This window comes from Barbus barbus, assembly GCF_936440315.1.
Source record: "Barbus barbus genome assembly, chromosome: 2".
Classification (NCBI taxonomy): Eukaryota; Metazoa; Chordata; class Actinopteri; order Cypriniformes; family Cyprinidae; genus Barbus; species Barbus barbus.
Window position 1 is genome coordinate 23,803,777 of NC_136730.1, and position 23,134 is coordinate 23,826,910.

The 23,134-nt window shown below is 38.2% G+C and overlaps 1 protein-coding gene across 4 annotated transcripts; it reads left to right on the plus strand.

The window, feature by feature from the left end:
• Positions 1 to 668: 668 nt before the first annotated feature.
• LOC306877404 (uncharacterized protein) lies at positions 669 to 21,125 on the plus strand. Of its 4 annotated transcripts, XM_079429174.1 has the most exons (14): positions 669 to 922; positions 3,096 to 3,233; positions 3,603 to 4,050; positions 4,187 to 4,296; positions 5,325 to 5,390; positions 5,470 to 5,686; positions 6,855 to 6,893; positions 7,448 to 7,491; positions 8,052 to 8,133; positions 8,564 to 8,698; positions 9,788 to 9,886; positions 10,450 to 10,536; positions 10,722 to 10,812; positions 20,220 to 21,125. In XM_079429174.1, exons 1-13 carry the CDS (start codon positions 864 to 866, stop codon positions 10,803 to 10,805), a joined length of 1,608 nt encoding a protein of 535 aa, XP_079285300.1. In that variant the 5' UTR covers positions 669 to 863; the 3' UTR covers positions 10,806 to 10,812; positions 20,220 to 21,125. The 4 variants fall into 4 exon arrangements, with proteins under 4 accessions (XP_079285300.1, XP_079285301.1, XP_079285302.1 ...); XM_079429175.1 differs by lacking the exon at positions 6,855 to 6,893; XM_079429176.1 differs by lacking the exon at positions 5,325 to 5,390.
• The last annotated feature ends 2,009 nt before the right edge of the window (positions 21,126 to 23,134 follow it).

Sequence of the window (23,134 nt, forward strand, 5' to 3'; positions counted from 1 at the left end):
CCCACTAAAGAAAATATATCAAGTGTTCCAAATGCATCATTTTTGTTATATTTTCTTTTTTTCCCGTCTTTCATTCTTTATATTCTTAAAAGAAATAAAATTGTATACAGTGTTTAAAGTAACTATTAAACTATCAATGCTACATAAACTGTAGGCATTCACCTGTGATACTGCTAAAGTATGATGTATACATCTGAGCCGGCATAATTATACATCTTCACATGCATGCCTTTTTATACCTTTACACATTATTTTAACTCGCCATTGTACCAAGGCTTATTCTTCTACACCCACACTAGGAAGCATATTGGCTGACTATTATTTTCATTATAATGATGTTTTTAATATTTTAGCCAAGCCATGATTCATTTAGTTAAATTCTAATGATTATAATGGAGACTTAGGTGCTTATCTCTACTTAAGTACTTTCCTTAGCTTATTCATTAGGCAGGTAAACAATGCATGTGGATATAATGGTTCTGAACTGAGTGCCTGACAACACACAGACTATTAGTGGTTCTGCAATGCTATTGTTTTGAGGTGTGTGTGTGTGTGTGTGTGTGTGTGGTATCATCTTACTTTCCCAGGGGATCATCACATGACTGGCTAGCTTTCTGCTGATTGGAAGAGAGACCTGGAAAAGACAGGAGCCAGAGTTTCAAAGCTCTGAATGAAAAACACATGGAGAGAGACAGGAAGGGAGTGAGTGGAACAGAAAGAGAGAGAGAGATTGACTAAAGAAGGGGAGCACATTCACACCCTTTAGAGGACTCACAGGAAAGGAGAGAAACAGTCAGATATCATTTCAGTCAAAGCAAGGCTGCAGGGTTTTCAGTGAGGAGATTCAGTGAAACACAAAAAACATGTCCAGCTCAATCCTACGACGAAATTCCAGCAAGAAGGAATTGGAGAAACTCCAGAGGTGAGATGTTGTTGATTTATTCGCATGTGTGTGTGAATGTGTTTGTCTGGAGTCTTTGGTCTACAGAATCACACTGGTCTCTTTGCCATTAAATAGATTGTGCTGCATTTCATTAAATCCTGTTTTATAAATCTGGACTTTTATATCCTAAAATAATGACTTTTAAACTCTAAATGTGCTGATAGTGATGATCTGTTATCTAAAAATGCTGAGTAGCACCGGACAACCATTAAGACAGAATGGATTTATCAGGCAGTACAGAGGGGTCAAGAGGGGAAACAGAGCATGAGTTCTTTCTGCTGTTTATCAGTTCTGCAGGGTGTTCAGGGGAAAGGGTTAAAGTTCTTGTGGGTTGTTTTGCGATTCTGTGGTCAAAGAATGCATGGATGGGCATATAGTGTATAGCATATAGTCTGTCCCAGAGGTTTTGAGGGTATATGATTGTGTTGCTATATAGTTATGATTGATGTCATCAAATGATAACGTGTCTGTTCTTTGGATGTGTCTGTAGTTAAAGTAAAATCTGTCCCAAAGCTGTCCCAGATAGCCGTTGTTCACACAGCACATGGTGAGTCAATTCATGACATCATATGAAATGGCAGTGACAGGCTTCTTTTATTACTGGAATTTCCCTGAGGGTGGTGACCTCATCAGATCACCCGGCCCCTTCTCTAAATCTGCTGGATCTGTGATACAGAGCAGCGGCCCCCTCCCACTCTGCCCTAAGGACCCAGAACTCCTCTAAACTGCCGGAAAATTTGAGCCGTTCCACCACCCAACTATTCTCACTAAGTTTGTTCAACAAAGGAAAGGGTGCAGTTATTATCGATATTACAGATTTAGTGCTGGCTACGTTCATTTACTCAAAACAATAAATATGTTTTGTAACAGATGCAAATGTTTAAGCAGAACGTGAGTGGGAAAAGAATTTGATTACTCTGATGTATGTGTTTTCTTCTTCCATGTGTCCACGCGTAACATAATGTGATCATGGAATTAAGATTTACTGTTTATTTGGAGAAGAACATTCAGAATATTGTTTGATTTGTTGTACAGTCATGGGTCCAAATTGGAATCACAGGTCAGTAAGATTTTTTTGGTGTTTTTGAAAGAAGTCTCTTTTGCTTATCAAAGGTGCATTTATTTGATCAAAAATACAGTAAAAAGTAGCTGTCTTTATATATTTTAAAATGTAAAATATTGTTGTTATGGCAAGGCTGAATTTTCAGCATCATTACTCCCGTCATCAGTGTCACATGATCCTTCAGAAATCATTCCAATATGCTCAAGTAACAATATTATCAATGTTGAAAACAGTTGTGCTTCTTAATATTTTGGTGGAAACCATGATACATTTTTACATCTTTGAAGAATAGACAAACAGCATAATTTATTTGTCTTTACTGTCACTTTTGCTCAATTTTATGCATCCTTGCTGAATAATAATAAGGTAAAAATCGTACTACCCAAAATCTGTGAATGGTAGTTATTGTTATAACTATGTTATTGTTTCTTTTATTTTATTTTCTGGCTTGGTCTGCCAACCAGTTATAAAGTTATTAGATTGCACATTAGATAAATTGTGTCAGTAAATAACAATGCATACCTTTGTTGCTCATTTAGGACAGGTTATAGAAAATAATAGCAAACAGTGAATCAGTTCCCAGAGGCATGTGTAATATAATCTATAAGCTTACCCCAATCTTACACTTCCAGTAAAACTTGTAATTTTATTGATGAAAGCACAAAAATATTTTCTGATCTGTAAAGAAGAATAAAAGTGTCTAGTAATCATCCACCTCTGCACAGTTATTGTAAATAATCAGAAAAAGAGTTTCTCTGCAGAATTAGTTGTGCCATTTCTTTTGTTTATTTCTCGTAATGTAAGCCCCTGTATAGGAAGGCAGTGAGCCATTTCCTGTCAGTGTGAACCCTGCACTTCCTGTCCATGTTTTACTTACTTCCTGTCCATCTTTGACTCTACCTTCTGTCAGATGACCCTTATGGCTATCATAATCATGGTGATGTATTATTGTTTGATCAGTTGAAAATTACTGCCTGAAGATCACAGTGTAAGACTCTATATTCTGTTATATCAAAATTCTGTTCCTGAACATCCTGAAAATTCTGAAGATTAATACTAATTTGTATTATATGAATTGTTATTATGCAGAATCACTGTTCAGCGCAGTTTGGAGGATGCAGAAGAAATTGAGAGAGAACAACGACGGCGTGCAAGAGCCAGTTCCTCTACTGAGCCTCCTATGACCCCACAGGACAGCCCTCGCACTGCACAGATTCTGGACAACCAGTTAGTTTCAAAAACCTAAAATATACTCCAGTCTTCATCAAATACATAGAAGAAACTGTACAGTGTGTGTGTGTGTGTGTTTGTTTTGTTTCCATGGAATTTCAACCTCAAGAATCTGGCTCAAGCCAGCTTTCTCTGTCTTTCTTTGTGTGCTTGTTAATCTGTTCCTATGTGTAAGTGTCAAAACCACACCTGTTATTTTGATTCAGTCACCTATTCTATTCTATTCTATTCTATTCTATTCTATTATATTATATTCTATTCTATTCTATTCTATTCATACTTACTCAACAGTTGTAAGTAGATTTGCTTTTCTTATATTGGCATACCAGTGAGAGGCATTTCTGAAAGAGTTTCACTGTTTGTTAGGGGTCAGAATGATCTGGTTCCAAGCTATCCATCCTCTTTGGAAGAGGACGAAGGCTTCAGTGACTGGACACATCTGAACAGGCGCAAACAGGGAGAAATGGAACATAAAGATGTAGAAACACATCTCAGCGGCTCCTGTCACTCAAAACTCCAGCTCTGTTCCAGCTCTGCTCAACAAAGTAAAGTGCATGATATAAATGTGTATGACAGCACCGCATTCATAAAGACCAGACCCCCCCGTGCAAACCAGCAAAACCTGGATGAGGTTGGCGATGATGAAGTCTTGGGTGCCAGAGACCAGGAAAGCAGGGATAACATTAAGGCAGCAGAAAGGGAGGAGGGAGAGACTGGACGGTGGTGTGTAGAAGAAGACGATCCAATAAGGGTGAAAGGTCTTGAGTCATCTTTCTGGAAAAAACAAAATCAGAGCTATGACATGGATGAGAAGGTATAATATTTAAGAAGGCATTTAACAAGATAGTACTTAATTAATACTTCTTACCCTTAAACCCTTAACCCAGTCATGCATCAAAACCAGTCTTTCAAGTGCCTAATATATGCTTCTGAAATTGTTGCACTCACAGAGAGAAAAGAAGGCAGAGATGAAGATTTCCTACACCTCCACAGTCCTCCTCCAACAGAATGGAAGACAATACAGCACTAATGGACAAGAGGGGAGGAGAACAATTGACAGGTACAGGCATAGACAGGCACACATTTCAACAAGATCAATCTGTGTAATGTGTAAAATATACACAGTTACAATGAGAAAAGTTAAAATACTGTATACAGCTATACAGCAAGGGAGCAAGGGAGACTGTAAGCTTAAACCGATCTATGGTGTGTTATTGTTATGTTTATTATAATTACTGATATGTGTAGGGATGGAAATAGAGATCTGAAGTTAACTATTGCTTGCAGAGGGTTTGAGAGTTAGTTTACATGTTTCAAATCACTTTAAATCTCTAAATGGCAGTTTGAGAGGAGCTTGTTCATCTAATTCCTGTCTATCACAATATTAAGCCAATGTTTTACTGCTTACCACACTTGTCAATCCAATGACCGTTCTTCCGGTATCCCACCATCACCCAACTCCACCTTCATTTTTAATCTTTTCAAGGGATTTGGTTGAAATGCATCGTTTATACGCCAGTGTTTCTGAAACTTCACGACAAAAGAAATCAACCCAAAATGTGGATGTGAGTTTACATGTTTAATTGACTGTGATGATATTAAAAGGCCATGTACAGTGAACACGTCTTTAAATGAAATCTTTAAATGAAACGCGTCTTTAAATGGATCTGACCTCTTGAGCTGCACACAAACACAAATATACAGCATGAGAAGTAATCTGATTGCCAATAAATGACCCTATTGTCGTTATTCTTTGAACGAATTGCTCAAAAGACTCACAAATTCAGGAGTTGGATTGAATCAATATGAGGAATCCTACACTGAATCAGACAGAACGTTTATGAATCAACATCTGTCATACCGTGTGGGGGCCATGACTTCCAACATTGCAAGAGTTACCTCTACAATGTAAAATCCTTAGCACACTGCAGGAGAACAGTTTGAGAAGAATGTGTCAATGATTGGGCAGCAATAGAGTTATGTTGATATTGGCTCTGTGTTGAGAAATAACATGAGAAATCAGGTGAGTTTCGCAATTTCCCCAGAACATATGTTCTTCCTGAGTTCAGCCTATTTAATCTTTCTTAGAGAACTGAAGATACAGAGCAACATGGACTCTTCAGTCGATTCAGCAGCTATAAGCAGTCCAGAAAGGTAAAACAATTTCAAATGCATGTGAGGTAAAACATTTTGTTCATGGATTGTTGCCCTTTCTTAATCTTGTTGTCTTCAGTGTGTCTGAGGAGGCGTTTGTGAAGAGCAGTGAAGAGGACCAGCAGCACAGAGACATGGGAGATCAGACTCACGAGGAGGTGCAGAGGAGGAGGAGAGAGGAGGAGCGAGAGAGGAAGAGGAGGGATGTGATGGAAAAGTTGAAGAGGTTGAGTATATCCAGTGGAGATCCAGAGGAGCCCTTCAGTCCTCTCAGCCCCAGGAGCCCCTCCTACATGGTAAGTATGGCATCATCGCTATTAGACACAAAATCACATTATAATTTAAGATTCATTACCAATATGTCCACACATACTTGTTAAATGCTTTAGTTCATGTCATCTCATCTCATAATTTGTCATTGCTTTTGACCAGGGATCATTATCTGACCAGAGCAATATCTGCAATGATTAATGTTTTATAGAGAGTTAATGACAAGTGTGTTCATGTGTTTTGCATGTGTTGGTCTAGGTAAAGAGTGTCCTGCAGGGTTTAGCTCCAACTCTTATTAAACACACCTGAACCAGCAAATCAAGGTCTTCAGGACAAAGCATATGTGTATATGCCAAGATGATTTCCTCATATTATAAATGAGACTCCCAATCACCAATTGCATCACTGCGGGTGTGGTAACCATAGAAGACACTATTTAGGGGACAGTTTATGTCAGATATTATTTTTTTTATTTAAAATACATTATTTAAATGTGGGTTTGGATAACTGTTTTTTTTTTAACTGAGATTTCAGTATTTCCTCATTTAGGTAGATAGGAGTTGGTCTTGCATGTCTGTAATAGCAGCTCGGTGGTGTTGCAAATTGAGCTGTGAGTAAACTAACTTCCTTTGTTCAAACTGACTTTGTTCAGGATTGCTAAAATCTTCTAGTCAGGCAGGTTGGAGCTAAACTCTACAGGAAGGTGGTCCAGGAGCAGGACTAAACACCCCTGCAGAGTCTGGGTGGTCTTGTTTGTTCATGTTGGGACAAACGTCTCCAACATTTGTCCCCAAATCTACAAATGTCTCCAATGATAATAAAACAAAGAAAATCTACATTGTAGTGAGGAAACAGATTGATTAAGAAAACTTATTCATAAAGGGAATAAATAATGCTTTATTTCACTTAGTAAAATTGCAAAATTCCTCTTCCACTCTTTAAACATTATGGTCTGTTGCAGTTTGACCATGCATGTGTTTGTGCATTGTGCCTAGTTGTGTTTTCCCTCTGAAATTGGATCTGGTATCTTCCATGTGCTGTGCGTGACTCAGACGTCTTCCATGTTCTATGTTTGGTTCTAATCTTTTCCTTGCAATGGTGGTGTGGGTTGAGGGAGAAAGATGACATTAAGCATCTGCTTTACATTGCTGAGGTGCTTTGTGTGTGTGCATGTGTGTTGCTTGCTGGTTCCAGGCTGAGGGTGAGGAGTGGCAATCAGAAGGTACAAGCTCGGTGAGTTGCTTACTTTGTGCATGTGCATGACAGCATAAATTGTACGTTAGAGTGTTTATGTATGTCTGCTACTATGCATCTTACCATGCATCTTGATGAGATTTTAAAAATACTCAGGAAATGTGTGGCAGGGTGACTTTTTTGGGCAATGAATGCATCCTATCCTCTTGGGCAAAAATGAATCTTTAAAGGTCTTGACACTTTTTGTCGACGAAAAAAAGGGCAACGGGCTACAAAGATTTACAGGTTCAACAAAGAATATGAACAGCCAGATACAAATCACCAAGTGAAATTATGAAATAAATCTACTTACAACATCAATGGGCTGAACTGCCCTTCAGTACTGACTCAAACGTTTGACAGACTATGGCTTTACTTTGTGCAATCATCATCCGTTACCCAATGAAGTTGCACTGCATTTCACTTTTTTTGCCTGTTGCCTGGAAACATTGCACAAAATATCGCCTTAAGTGTTTTCATGCTCAGTACTGTAAAGATTCACAAATACTCGGAATCTATTTACTAATAAATGTTCTTTTACTTTTGATCTACAGATTACTGAGAGGACTGAGTCTCTAAACCGCTCCATTAAAAAAAAGTAAGTAGACTTTGGAAACACACATACACATTAAGATGAAAGAGCACAAGTGATTTACTGCAGGATTGTAAAGAAAAATCCCCCTCATAGTATTGAATGTGAGGAAAAAGCAGGGGTGAATTGTTGTTTTTCCATGCTGTGGTATGACATCATGGGTTCATCAGGATTATCTCTTTGATCTGAACACCACACATGAATGATTCATTCATGAATGAACAACTGTTTGAAACATGGTTCACCTTTCAGGTAGGCAGACGTGATATGACATGTTTTTACCTATGTATCCTTCTTCTATTCACAAAATATGAAATGATGAAGGATTTGTTTAGTTGTTTTTTTGTGCATGTATCAGTCTCAGAATCCAATTTATCACCGGGTTATTCTTTTCCACATTGTTCATTCTTGTATGTAGTATAAACAGTATGCTTCACAGAGCCTTTGTTTATCTTGGACTATTTTATGAGTAATGTGCTCTTCATGTCCATGCTTGTTCTGAGATGGTGTGTGTCTTGGAAGAACAGTGGTGCTTTAGGTAATGTTTCATCTGTTTGTGAAAACAGGAACAGCATAAAAAAGACCCAGCCTCCAACGATCATCTCGAAGTTAGATGGCAGACTGGAGCAGTACAACCATGCCATTGAGGTGAATTACCTTCTCATGTCGGTTTCATAGTTAAACCTGTAAATGCACCTGCACGGCTACATGCTGCTGCTTTTGCAATGCATGAATTCATTTGCACACACTCTTGTTATTACCACACCCAGTGCTTACATTCACCTGCTCTGGTGTTTATCACTCTGATCTCACTGCTGCGGTGCTTTCATACACCCTGCATGTCCAGGCACTTCCTCTCTTAGTCATGCTGACACGCTCAAACATTTTTGTTTTCAGCGGGTTATGTTTTCCTGCCACCTAACTGTCAGGAAACGTGTAAGAGCCCCGTGGCAAATGTGTGTATCGTGGAACCAGGTGTTACCGTGCTTTTATTGCAGAGTCAAGCAGGTGTTTCACATGTCCCAGATTACGTAATTTTTCTGGTCATAGTAGTGTGTGTTTTGTTGCATGTGTGCAGGAGTCCTGTAAAGAGGGCAGTGGAGTAAAAGTAATGGACGTCCCAACACCGCCAGAACCCGTATCTGCTCGGAAGACCCTGTTTGAGGCGGGAGAAGCCTGGAATCAGAATTCAGCAAAGGCTGTGTCCTCCAAGGTTTATACAGTCACACCGATTCTGATTCTGATCATCCACTGTTTATCTAAATAGTTTTATTATGTATTTTAAAGAGATAGCTCACCTTAAAAAATTACTCAAGTCTCATGCCAATCCTGTATGACATTCTTTCTTCTGTAAAACATTAAATAATATATTTTGCCATATGTTTTTTTTCTTCAGCCATACAATGGAATTCATAGGCTGCTACGTATTACGTATTTTTGTAGGCCAAATCCATAAAGTTAGCATTTTCATAGCAGTTTCTATCGTCTGGATGTCAGTATGTTTTTCTTCTACGACAAGCTTTTACTTGTCTTGTAACTAAATTGTACTTCAGAGGTTGTTGGGGACAGATGTTGACAGTTGAAAACTCATCTAAGCACTAGTCTGCCTTCTCAGCCTCAGTGTGTTTATAATTACATTCTTGCAAACTATTATAACTCAAACTTTCAGGGAAAGTATCTTTTAAGTGAAGACTTGTTGATGGTGACATTAAAGTAGATGGTGACATCTGGTGTAGTTTGTTTTAAAAACCTACATTTAGCTTTTTACTTATGGTAAATTTATTTAGGCTTTAAAATTGATAAAAGTGTGCTAGTTTGTGAAGATTATAATGGTAAACAAAACGTAAAAATCTTAAAAAGCTTTTTTTCTGCAATAATCTGAAAGGCAATGGAAAAATCCTATGTTGTTTTTGTTGAGGGATTCAGTGTAATCCTAAATCTTCTGGGTTTACCTACAACATTATGTTATTTCTGCTGCACTCTATTGGGGTTCAGTGTAATTTTGGACCCCAGTTCCTTTTTTTGTGTTACACAGAAGAAATTCATACAAATTTAGAACAACATGTGGGTAAATAAATAATGACAGAATTCTCATGTTTGGGTGAACTATCACCAGATTCTTTACTGACACAGACTCACGTTGAGTTATCAGTCATTGTTTAGTTACTGTGACCGAATTCCTGTTCCCTTGTGAGATGAGCGTACAGATATGTTGCACATTCTTCATTATTCTGGTGTGACTCTAAAATGCGAGTAAGTGAGTAATTGAATAAATAAAGAATGGCTAATTACTCTGATTCAGGATACAGAGGGAATGAATGTGGGTGTGGCAGATCTAATCAACCAATGGGTGAAAGGAAACAGTGATGTCAGCATCAAGAGCCCCTCCTCCAAAGCAGCTGTAAGTTTATACCATATAGGAGTCTCTGAATGTCAATCACATAGTTTCTGAATCCAGCCAATAGTCCGTTTCTTTCTGAATCTGTTGTATCCTCTATCTTCTTGTTCTTCATCTTTAGTTCTCTTCTTTACATTTTTCTTGTGTCTGATGTTCTTCTCATCCTTTTCAGGAAGGTAAACAATTCCTGTCTCTTTTTTCTCTGTAGATTCTTGAAAGTTGAGTGGATGTGCACATCCACTGGCTTTGAGATCAACTATTGTAAAAGAGTTTTAGAAGACACTAGCGGTTTCATGTCTGCTTTGCCTTTTTTGTTTTGGACTTGCTTATATGTGTTTTCTGGATATAATCAATAGAAAATATAAAAGAAGTTGTAAGGTTAACGTTCATGCTGTGGCAAGTCATGTGATGGGAGAGATCCCTGAAACAAGCTTGTGGTTTATAACGCCATCTAATGGTTACGACCTGAACCAAGATAAAAATGAACCTGCTAAACTGTATGCAGTTTTATGGATGAAAAAATAATCTTATTTTACTTTATAATGACCTTTGTTTGCGTGTGTTAGTGTCAGGATGTTAAGGCTGGTGAGGTGCGTAACATTAAATGCTTGTGGGAAAATCTGGGAGACGCCTCATCACTGGATAAACCAAAGGTACATCATGACTCCTCGTAGTACTAAACCCTGATCAACCTTACAGAACTAATTTCTCTAAACTTATGTTGGGATTTAATTGTGTTAAAACAAAAAAACAAAACAATGAACAACATCAGTTCTTATAATCATCACTTGAGTTTGGCTGTTTTTGCAAGGCTGTAATGGGACATTTACCTTTTCAGGGACTGGCTGGAAAGAGGTACAAATTTGTTGAGAATGGGCACGGGAAATATGAGAAGGTCTTCATAAATAATGACACAAACTGAAGAACAAGTAAGAAATTTACTTTCCTTATTAAAATCTTTTATTCAAAATAACAAAATATAAACTACATTGCTACACAGAAATAGTGCATGCTTACCAAAGTAACTAAAATATGATAATGTGCTGTACATTAGCTGCTGCTTAGCTACAAAAACAAACACACTTAGTTATGTATACCTTATTGGTGCACAGGGTAGGGCAGTGTATGATGATTAATTGTTGTAGATATTTTATTGTGGCTTCTTACTGTTATCTTGCATAACAAATGCACTACTGTGCTGGTTCTATTTGAAGGATTTATTTAGGATCTTTGCAGCCAACTCTGTGCTACTACACAGAACTAGTTCTCAGAACTGTGCCAAAGTTGATCTACTCGAAGCTATGTGCATGTGGAGTGAGTAAAGGGCATGACATGACAGTCAGTTGGGTTTTGCAACAGAGATCTCTGAAGTACAAACTTATAAAGAGTTTTGTTTCCCCTGCAGTCCTGGGTAGTATTCTGTAAGTATTCTAATCAAGCTCTGTATTCATGAACCTGAACAAGAAATTAATACATAAGTATGAAATCATTTGCAACATTTCACTAGAAATGTGCCAACACTGGTTTTAAACTTAAAAAATAAAGTAAGTTAAAAATAACACAACTGAAACTATTTTTTAGGACACAAGGTGGGGATCACATACAGTACATTTTAGTCTTATTCCATGATCAACATCTTGAGATTCTGATTTTTTTTTTATTGTAAATGTCTTCCCTACATGTTCTAGTTATACGTTTTCCACTTTTCCCTCTGACCTTTTTTACAGTGGTGGCCAAAATGATTAGAACACTAGTATTTTCACCAGCTAGAAAATGGTTTTAAGTCAGTTATTTCTATCTTACCCTGTAGTGTGTCAGTAGGAAATATTAGTTTACATTTCCAAACATTAATTTTTGCCATTAATTGTAATAATGCAGTGAGAGTTTTGTTTGCACAAGGAGCCTGTCTACAGCCAGTGCTCCACACAGAGATCTTATCTCATCATCATCCAGTCTGTCTGGAATGACAAACTGAGACCGACTAAATCCAGAAGAACTGTGGCAACGTCTCCAAGACGCTTCAAGAATCCTACCTGCACAGCTACCTGAAAAACTATGTGCAAGTGCACCTAGGGCAAAAACTGTTCTAAATGCAAAGGATGGCCACACCAAATGTTTGAACTAATTTAGTTAATAGAAGTTAATTGATAAAGAAAATCTATTTATCTATATTTTACAGCATTTTGACACAAATGCCTAAATTTTTTACCAGTACTGTAGCTTTGCAGGTAGGTTTCTTGAAGCATCTTGGAGACGTTGCCACAGTTCTTCTGGATTTAGTCTGTCTCAGTTTGTCACTGCATTATTACAATTAATGTCAAAATGTATGTTTGGAAATGTAAACGTATATTTCCTACTGACACAATACAGAAAAAGATAGAAATAACTGACTTAAAGCATTTTTTAACTGGTGTAAATACTAGTGTTCTAATCATTTTGGCCACCACTGTACATGAGCAACAACACCATCATGTCATAACTCATTCTGAGCAGGGCTCAGAACGTCACATTCTGAAGCTCTCTATTCTAAACACGTCTGCTCACACCACCCGGCTCAGCTGACGTGCAGCAAACCTAAACCCAGCATCCATCTCCCGGATGCCACGCCACACTCTGAGCCACTTTCCTTGTTTGATCATTCTCACCATTACGTTTTCAGCCCTTGCTCACTTCCTCACTCGCCACATCCCGAACAGCTGCACCCATCATTCGCTCTCTCAATGCAGGAATGCACTAGGCCTCCATTTCTGCTGACCAGCCCCTTACTGCACGGCTCACAGCAGAGCGCAGTGCATAGCTTGTTTGTCTCACTGTTGTTGATTTCATGAAATAAATTTACAGTACTACAACGCTACATAATTGTATAAACTTGTAGTTAAAATCAGCTGTACATTTGAAATCAATGAACTATGAAATTTTAAATGCAATCAAACGTCTGCTGTTTTTCCTGTAGATGCACCGAATCCTTTGGCTTTTCTGTTGAAGTCTTTCGGCTCTTCACCTTTCTGTTTGCGATGCAGCAGGCCTCTTTCAAAGGTGGTAGCTATTTTGTTTAGAGGTTTCGCAGCTGCCTCCTTCAGCTTCCGGGCATCGAACCGTGGACTGTAGAGAAGGATGGGCAAGCGATGGACAAAGGATGGGACTAACTGATCATTATTCTCTATTTTTTTCCGCTCATCCTCAGTTTTGTTACTTTGTATCTGCTTCATAATGTTCTCCTTTGTTGCAAACATATGAAATAGTACAGCATCCCACATATTTGTTGCCCTGGGCTCATCTTTCTTTTTCACCACATCTTGTCCACCCAATGACTCTTCTTTGGCCCCTCCAGACTTGTCTTTTCCACTTATTTTTATATCTGCTTTCTGAGCATTTTTCTCCACCTCAGACTGTGGAAAACTGGGGGCTTCAGGTTCAACCACCATGTGCTTTTTCAGCCTTGTCCAGCCACTGAGCTTGGCCTTCAGGCCTTTGGGTTTCTGAGCACCCTTAGGTTCATCATTTTGTCTCTTCTGATCATCTGGTGTGGGTTCAGAGAGAGTCTCTTTAAACTTGCCATCTTCAGTGGCTACAGCCTCATTTTGCCTTTCAGTTACTACTGAATCTTTTGAACACTTTTGAGGTTTTGAGGTATCAGACTTCAACACTTTGACTTTAGCATTTGTGACAAGATCAACTTTTAAATCCTGAGCATGTTGTGGCTTTACATCCAAATTAGATGCTTTGGCTTGTGTCTGGGATTTAGCAGAGCTTTCTTCAGATGAAGAGAGTGGTAGAGCTTTGGCAGCTTTGAGAAGCATGGCAGCAAGACTATTTTCTGCACTTTGAGCTTTTCGAAGAGACTTCATATTTGAAGACGGTAAAGGCATTTGAGTATCAGATTTTACGGATTTGGTCTCCACACTTTCCATATTCGATTTGGTGTCTTGCTGTACGTTATTTGAAGGTTTGATCATTTCTTTTAAATTTCTTTGTTGCGTTGTTGAATTGCTTAATTTAGATTCAACTGTAACTTTAGCTGCAGCTTTGAAATCAGTTTTTGTTTTATTGGAGTCCTGTAAGTCTGATTCCAAATCTGTAGGTGGGTTTGGCTCTTTTATATTAGTACTTAGCGGTATTAATCCTTCTTTGCTGTTGTCTAGTTTAGAAGATTTATCCATTGCCAGGTGGGTGACTGGGGCTTCAGTGTTAGGTGCAGGTGAAAATATCTGTGCTTCTGAGGGGACTTTGGATGTTCTGTTTGTTTTGTTTGAAGGGCTTGGAATAGATTGCACATTGATGTCATGTTTCTGCATCTGCTGACCTTTGGTTTCCTCAGGGGTTTGATTGATTTTAGCAATGGGTTTCAATGAGGAAGGTGTTGAATTTGGGCTTATTAAAACTGCAGTTTTATTTGCTTCTGATTTAGAGTAAACTAGATTAGATATATCTGATTTAAATGTATTTGCCAGCTGAGATGCCTCTGGTTTGGAGTGACTTGTAGTATTAAATATATCTGTTTTAGCAGGAGTTGGAGGATTAAATATGTTTGATTTGGGCAAAACATCAAGACTGTCTGCGTTAGACATACATAAGGCTCTAGGTTTGGATATTTCTGTCTTTGAGGGGGCTGTAAAGATAGATGCACCTAACTTTGAGTGAGCTATAGATTTAGTTTCCTCCAGCTTTGAGAGGGCTGTAGATTTAATATCAGGGGGGACTTTAGTGTAAATTCTGGTGTCTGCAGATGGCATTTTAGAGTCTGTGACATTGGTTAACTTTGTTGCCAGTTTACTGAAGCTTTCATTTTTGGTGTTCATGATATTGTGAAGTTCATTACCTGTATTGATAGTAGTAGTAGAGTCAGTGACCACAGAGTAAGTCTGATGGGTTTCTAAAGAACACTTGGATAAACATGACATTGTTTTCTGTTCTTGATTTGTAGAAACTTGGAATTGCATTGCTTTCACTGCTGCAGGATTAAAACTTTCTGTTGGATATATAGATCTGTGTGCATTCTCTGACTGCACCATTTGCTGTGGGATATTTTGAACCGACAAGAACTTCTTTGTTAACAATCCGGTTATATCTGAGTTCGGAATATTTGACTGTACTAGGGGAAGAGGGTAAGTTGGCATTTTTTTCCCCTCTGCTGTAAAAGGAGTGGTGGTGATGTCTGTAGACCCTGAATTTAGCTCTCTGGGAGCCTCTGCTACAGCAGTGGGGTTTATGGCCATTCTTAAAGGTGTAGTTTGAAGCCCATGGTACATTGTATCTTCAGGATTTAAAGCTAGAGGCATTGGTTTTACTCCAGGGATTGTCTCTTTCTCCTTCAGAATTTGAACTGGTATTTCTAAAGTGGAATTATTGATAGTTTGTATTTCTGTTTTGTCAGTTACTTGTACCTTCGTTTGGTTTGTCATCAAGATTTGTGAGGGCAGCGCAGCCACTGAAGTTTGCAAAGCCTCTGAGGATTTCTCTGCATTGAAATCAGATATAATGCTGAACATTTCTTGAGTTGGAGATTTGGACATGTAATTCTTACATGTCATGTTTTTAAACTCTTCTGGTTCTTCAGGCTTAGATACAGATGGATCACCATGTGAATTCACCTTGATTCCACCATAAGCAGCATATTCAGCAGGTGTCAAACCGTAGTATGTTGACTTTCGTTTCAGGATGTTAGTATCATTTTGTGATGGCCTCTGGTTGCCCACAAAGCGTGCTGGTGGTCTTGGTGACCAGTATACAGGCGTACTTGGTGTTTGATAGTTTCTGGAGAGTATAGGCATGGACGACTCCTGACTTATATCTGTTGGAACAGCCTTGGATGGTGTCATTATACAGGTTTCTGAAGTTTCGGTTTTAGTCATTGGATACTCCTGTGGAACTGTAGATGTAAGCACCTCACATGCTCTAGAGCTTGACTTACTAGCTTCAGCAAGGGTCTTGGATAAGGAAACTTTACATTTAGAAATCTTTGGTGTCAAGCATTCCTCAGAATATTCATTAGAAATTAACGGTTTGAGTCCTGTGGAGAACACAACACCATTTGGAATGGAATTCCTTATTTTATCCACAGCAATTTTTTTCAAGGCATCATCATGATCAACAGCTGCACTTTGAGCTTTTACACTAGTCGATGAGGGAGGCTGGAGCCGGTGATTTTGAGGTATGGGCCCCTTTTGGTTTTCTGTAGAGACCATTGTGGTGGATAATGTAGAATTAAATGCAGACAAGGGTTGATTATCTGCAGAAGCCTCCAAAACCGGTATTTTTGCCCCTGTAACTGGGCTTACATATGTATTTATCTGACTAGAAGGTGTTTGAGCTTCAGACAGCATCCCTGAATTTTGTTTAACATCTATCACTGGATTTTTTGCATTAAATGGTACTTCTCCTTGAAAAGTTGAACCACAAGTCCAGGAGTCCTGAATAGGTGGCTTTGATATATCATAAAAGGAGGTTTTTGGAGTATAAATCCTTGTTTGTGGAAAAGCAGCTATTTTCTCCATTGTGGAATTCTTGAAGTGTGATCCAGCTGTTTCCATGACATAATTATGTGTGAGAGGTGTGTGAGTAATGGGTGCAGGTGCAACGTTTTTATATCCTTCCCTGTTGGATTGGCTCACTGGAACCTGAGAGATGGAAGGTTGTGTCTGGTAACCCGGCGAACAGGCCGATATCAAATTTGGAGAGGGAGGTTGAACTGGAGCCAAAGGGGGAGCTTGGATTTGTACTGAGGCTTGATAGGTCTGTCGTACATCGACTGTGCCATGATTCATCCCTGCCCTTGAGGAACTGGACTGGAGGGTTTGACTGAAGGCTATCTCAAAAGATGTATCTGGGTCAGCATCTGTGGTCTGCTCTGAGTCATCGTCAAAAAGTATAGATGAGCATGTGTATAGAGGTGCTATCTGGTGCTCCAGTGATCGGGCAGGGTAAGAGTACGATTGGGCAGACAGTGTGGGCGTAGAGCTGTAGTGTGAGCTGTTGGCAGGGTATAAGTATGGGGAGGGGGAGTGACGGTAGAACGGGCTGCTGGAGGAATAGTGAGAGTCGAGGGTTCTGCTGAAGAGAGGGGTTTCTGGAGTCCTTGGAGGGGTGGAGTGGTCACTGTGCTCCAGGTCGGGGCTGGCCTCATTGACTGGCGACAAGTTCGACCTGAATGGGATGGGTGTCTGAGAGGAAGAGCCGACTTTCTTCTTGACACTTTTCTTCAGGAGTTTCTGCAGACGGGCATTGTCTCGCCCTGGTTTTGGCAGTAGAGGAGGAGGGTACTGCTGTGGAAGCAGATTTGGCTGACTACCATAACTTAAAGCCATCAGCATTTCAAAACCTGCATTAAAACAAGCCACAAATAGATGTCTGGTATTAAGAATAAAACTTCAGTTCTAACTGAATGCTAACTTTGGCTTTAAACTTGATCTCTCTTTTTCCATACAAACTGTGAATTTCACTCCATTGTTAAAAAATTCAAACAACTGGATTCCATTAATTGGGATTATGCATTTACACTGTAAAATGATTTTTTTTGAAGAAAAATAATTAAGTAATATATATATATATATATATATATATATATATATATATATATATATATATATATATATATATATATATATGAAGAGTTCATTTGCAAAAACAGATAACTCCGTTTTTAACAATTTTCAAAATTTTCATTGTGCATTCCAATTAATCTCAATGAAACTGCAGTTGTTGTTTTTTTTATAAGGTTAAAAAATAAAAATAAAAATACAGCTAACTAACACACACACACAAAAAAAATTAAGTATTGGAGTAAACAGTAAAGACAAAATTGCTCTTTTGGCTGTGGAGTCAAGACATTTGCAAATATGATTAAAAGATGAATATGAGAAAAAACTACAGAATGTCACATTTTATTATTAGTCGTTTCAACACATACATGTTTTACCAAATAAAAAGAACAGCACTTTTAGAGTTCATCCCACTCATTGATGTGAGCATAAGTATTGGGACAGTTGAACATAAGGCAGATATAACAGATTAAAAGCTACTATTTATTTGCAGATTCCTTGATCACAATCACAGAGTCTGTGACCCATAGACATCACCAGACTCTTGGTCTCATCCTTTGAAATACTTTTCCCAGCCTTTAATGCAGCCAATTCCAATTGTTGCTTGTTTTGGGGAGTTTCTGCCTTTACTCTCCTCTCCAGCTGGTGAAATTCATGTTCAATCGGATTTAAATCTGGAGATTGACTTGGGCAATCTAAGACTTTCCATTTCTTTGCCCTTAAATTCCTTTACTGAACTGGCAGGTGTTTTGGGTCATTGTCCTGATGCAATATGAAGCACTTCCCAATGAATCTGATGGCATTTTCTTGAATATTGGTAGGTAAGATGGTTTTGTATTCTTCCAAATTCATTCTGCTACTGTCATCATTAAGTCATCAGTAAAGTTGAGAGGGCCTGTTCCAGAGGCAGCCATGCATGCCCATGCCATGACACCACCTCCACCATGCTTTACAGATGAGGCTGTATGCTTGGGATCATTTGCAGTTCCCTTTTTTTCTCCACATTTTTGCTTTCCCATCACTTAGATAAAGGTTCATCTTTGTCTTATCGGTCCATAAACACAGTTTCAAAACTCTTCTGGCTCACCTTTGTGCTTGTTTGCAAACTATAATCTTGCCTTTCTATTTTTGGTGCTGGTCAGAGGTTTGCATCTTGCTGTGTAGCATCTGTAATTCTGTATCAAAGTCTCCTGAGGACAGTAGATTGTCAGAGCATCACCCCAGCTTTCTGGAAGTTGTTGGTGATTTTACAGACACGTCTTTTAGGGTTCATTTTCACAGCTTTTATGATTTGTCTGTCATCAACTACTGTTGTTTTCTCAGCCTATCAGGTCGTTGTTGGTTGCTGGTGTCGCTGGTGGTTTCCAAACTCTTTCTCATTTCTCCATGCCCTTTGTCAATTATAGCTATAATTGACTTCCTCTTTTCTTTTAGCATCCAAATTGCTTGGTTTTCTCTCAAAGTCAGCTCCCTCATCTTCATCCTGGTTTGTGTGTGTCATCATCGATTGCAGGATTCAGAATGCAGAAGTAATGGATATAACTGATACGACACATTCCCTGCTTTTAATATCTGAAGAATGAATGCAACAGGACACAGCTGATCACTTAGAAAGACCTGTGAGGCAACTGTTCCAATACTTATGCTCACATCAGATAGAGGGATGAAACTCTAAAAGTGCTGAACTTCTTAGCTGGTAAAACATCTATGTGTTGAATCACACAATAATAAAATGTGACATTCTGTAGTTTTGTCTCATATTAATATTTTAATCATATTTGCAAATGTATTGACTCCACAGCCAAGAGAGCAATTTTGTCTTTACTGTTCCAATACTTATGGAGGGCACTGTATATACACTATATTGCCAAAAGTATTGGGAGTAATGAACAGGTTTGACTACTTTAGTAATTTCCATGAGTACAATGTTTAATGTTTAAGCATATAATGATATTCTAAGGAATTGCGTGCTTCTAATTTTATAGCAACAGTTTGGACAGGACCCTTTTCTATTCTAACATGACAGTGCCTCTGTGTATAAGGCAAGGTTTAAAAAGAAATGATTTATTGAGTTAGTGTGGAAGAACTTGACTGGTCTGCATAAAGCCAAGTCCTAATCCCAGCTGAAGTCCTCTGGAGTGACTTTAAATGCAGACCGTGAGCCAAAAACTCGTCACCAAACACCAATGCCTTGTACATAAGGGTACTGTCATTTTAGACACTTTCAAAACGGTTTGAAAACAGAGATTGAAATACAATTTTTAAATACATGAATTATGTTTTCATCTTTGTTGCCACAGTTTTGTTAGTGCCTTTTTCTGTTCTAAAGGGGGTGTCACAATACTTTTGCCCATATAGTGTATGTACAAGTCATTGGTGTTTGGTGACAAGTTTTTGGCTCAAGGTCTGCATTTAAAGTCACACCAGAGGTGTTCAGCTGGGATCAGGACTTGGTTTTCTGCAGACCAGTCAAGCTCTTCCACACTGACTGAATCAATCATGTCTTTTTGAACCGTGCCTTACACACAGAGGCACTGTCATGTTAGAATAGAAAAGGGTCCTGTCCAAACGTTTGCTATAAAATTAGAAGCACGCAATTCCCTAGAATATCATTATATGCTTAAACATTAACATTTGTACTCATAGAAATTACTAAAGTAGTCAAACATGTTCATTAGAAGGGGGTGACCCAATACTTTTGGCAATATATATATATATATATGATATACGTCTCACTTGATGGTATTTATGATGTATGTTCTAAATGTTTTAAAATTATTTTTTCTCTCTCTATTTAGCTGGCTGCTAATCTCAAAGATGTCTGAAGACAGGATGCTGATGTGATCATTGTCCTTCAGTTATTGCACTGTACAAAATTTAAACCCACTAATATTGAAAACTTGTTTTAATCGCTGCCTTACATTTTAAGTAAAATCAAAATGGTGCCAAAGCCACAGACACTTGAATGATTAACTGATGAAGAAAATCAATTTGAAACTTAAAAAAACTCATATGACCAAGTACAATTGACAGAAATTATTGTGACAAGTTAAATATTTGGAAACAAAGATGCTGTTTTAATGATGGAAAATTATAGTGGGGTTTTTAGTTACTTTTATAACATCTCATTTATGTGTCAAACCTTAAATCATTGGTGTCCAATCCTGCTACTGCAGAGCCACTGTCCTGATTTTTGTCTAAACAAATGTATTTTTCCACTTCCATGTGTATTATGTCAGAGTTTTTCAATTCAGTAAGTGTTTAGTACAGATAGAGGAACAACACCAGTCAGTATTACATACAGAATGTAGTCTGGAAGAGGGTATCGGACATCAATCTGAACTGTCATCTCTGAACCCAGTGGCACGAAGTGCTATATATTAATTTACTGGAAGATACATGTACATGTTTGTTTTTTGTTTTTTGTCAAAATGTTGAATGAATTATTTTTATCTGTTAAGGTTCTTTTTGTTTAATTAAATTTAGTTTAATCCTGAATGTTTTAACTCTCACCATCCTGCTCTCATTTTTGTAATATTTCTTCCCTCTCATGATTTTTCTAGAATACTTTCTCCATTTAAGTGAATAACATTCTGTTAAGTAGCATTACACAGTCCACACATGTAAACCAATCAGCAAGTGACTGTGCAGTGGAAGTTGTAATTGTCACAAAAAAAGTTAATAAAACATACTCTTTCCTCTTCAATTCCATATTATTTAGAACATAGGCATTTATAAATACTACAATGACAACAAGTAATTTTGCAGAGAGGTAAGTTTTTCCACCTCTGTTAATTTAGGTTGATAAGCATGCATGACACTTGCATATGATAGAAATGACCAAATCTAAATTGACCATTTTACCGAATATCACCAAATTAATATTCTTGCAAGTAAATACAGTCTGTGACTCACTCTTTATCTAGGTTACCTTGGCATCTGAATGTATTCTAGTGCCTGTGTGGCAGTAGTGTCGCTGAAATGTGATCATGAGCTGCTCTACTTTTTATTTTTGCTCACTGAAAGACTGCACATCCTGCAGCCACAATAAGACTAGAAAAATAAACACCCCAGCCACAATTCTCACACAACAGCATAGACGTGAAGATTAGACAAATTGATATATCCATTAGAATCCATTTAATAATTCACTATATTGCATTATATAACTTGATCTAATTCCCTGGCTGATTAATAAAGCAGAGACCTGAGACATGCCTGATTTAGGCTCTAACTCCCTGTTCCTCAATTTAACAGAGAAAAGACTTCATGATAATAGGTTGCACTGTTAGCAATTGGGTATTATAATACATTCAACTGCAACATTTTAATTATTTTCTTCCAGGTATGATGATGGTGTTAAGAGCATTTGTGAGACTTACGGTAAATCTAGAGAAGAGAGATGATGCTGATCTGCAAAAAAGATGAACAGACAGATACGAGATGGATATAAATTACTGCAGTACTGTACAGGTACTGTGAAATATACAAATACAAAGAGCATAAAGGCCACAAATTGGTAAATATTATAAATGTCAAACAAAGATGTTAAATGACAAAAGCAGCTTTCAATGGTTTTAAAGCAGGCACTTTGATACTTTAGTCAGCACAGCAAGCTGAGGCCTAATGTCTCTCACAGACCCATGCACCAGACACCTACTAACAGATCCCACTCCCACAATTCATGAAAGCTAAATTGAGCATTTTTTTTTTACCTGTGCAAGTATTGTGTGCAATTAAGTGTGCAGCTGCAGGGTCCAACTCCGAGTGTGCTGGGGGAAGATTAGTAGAACAGAGCAACAGGACATGGTGACCTACCCCTTTTCCATGCCAAAAATAAAACTCCTCGCCCTGAATTCAAGCTGCGCTCTGACAGCCAGTGAGCTGTAACCAGGCAGGGGGTTTCCACTTCACCTGAAACCCGGTTGCATGCGTTAGGTTATTAAAACTCTGTTTCTCCTTAGCTATATTTGCATGCATTTACGAATGCTACAGCTCTTTTGAAAACCACTTGGAATTGGTATGATATGCTATGGTAATATTTTTAACATGTCTGACAAAGTTGATATGCTTTGCATGAGTGTAGATTTAGGTATGGATGTTAGAGATACATGCGTACTAAAGGTAAAACAACACTAAAAATAATTAGTTTGTCTTTCAAAACAAAATGCAACCATATTATTTGCCTTCATAAAGTCACAAACTTTGAAATATTATCAGCTGAAGCAGAAAAAAGAAGCAAAGGCACACTCACACCTGTCTATTCACACCTGTCTTGTTTGGTTCGATTGAATTATCAAACCCAAGTTCATTTCCTGCCTTGGATCTTTTGGGCAGGTGTGAATACAGCAATCACACTCGAATGCGGACCAAAAATCGTATCTAGACCCAGCTGAAGAGGTGGTCTTGGTCCGGTTCCAAATGAACTCTGGTACGGTTGAATGGATGAACCAATGACAGGATGACCTTAGCACACATGTGGTTTTGTTTACAATTTCTGGTTCACTTGCAAAAGAGTGAAAGTGAACCACACCAAACAAAAAGAAAACAAAAAAACAACATTGCATTTGGTCCAGACCAAAGCAAGTGAACTAGCGGACTTTCCTGGTGTGAGTACACCCTTAGACTATGAAAAGAGCTGTACATGAACCAGGATTTCTTATGATTGTTTGGACAAACTATGGTGTACAAATATAAACTCCGAAATCTAAAC

Coding starts and splice junctions, on each gene's coding strand:
- LOC306877404 (XM_079429174.1), top strand. CDS start 864: ATGTCCAGCTCAATCCTACGACGAAATTCCAGCAAGAAGGAATTGGAG. Junction 5,391..5,469: donor GCTATAAGCAGTCCAGAAAG/GTAAAACAATTT, acceptor TGTTGTCTTCAG/TGTGTCTGAGGAGGCGTTTG. Junction 8,134..8,563: donor AGTACAACCATGCCATTGAG/GTGAATTACCTT, acceptor GCATGTGTGCAG/GAGTCCTGTAAAGAGGGCAG.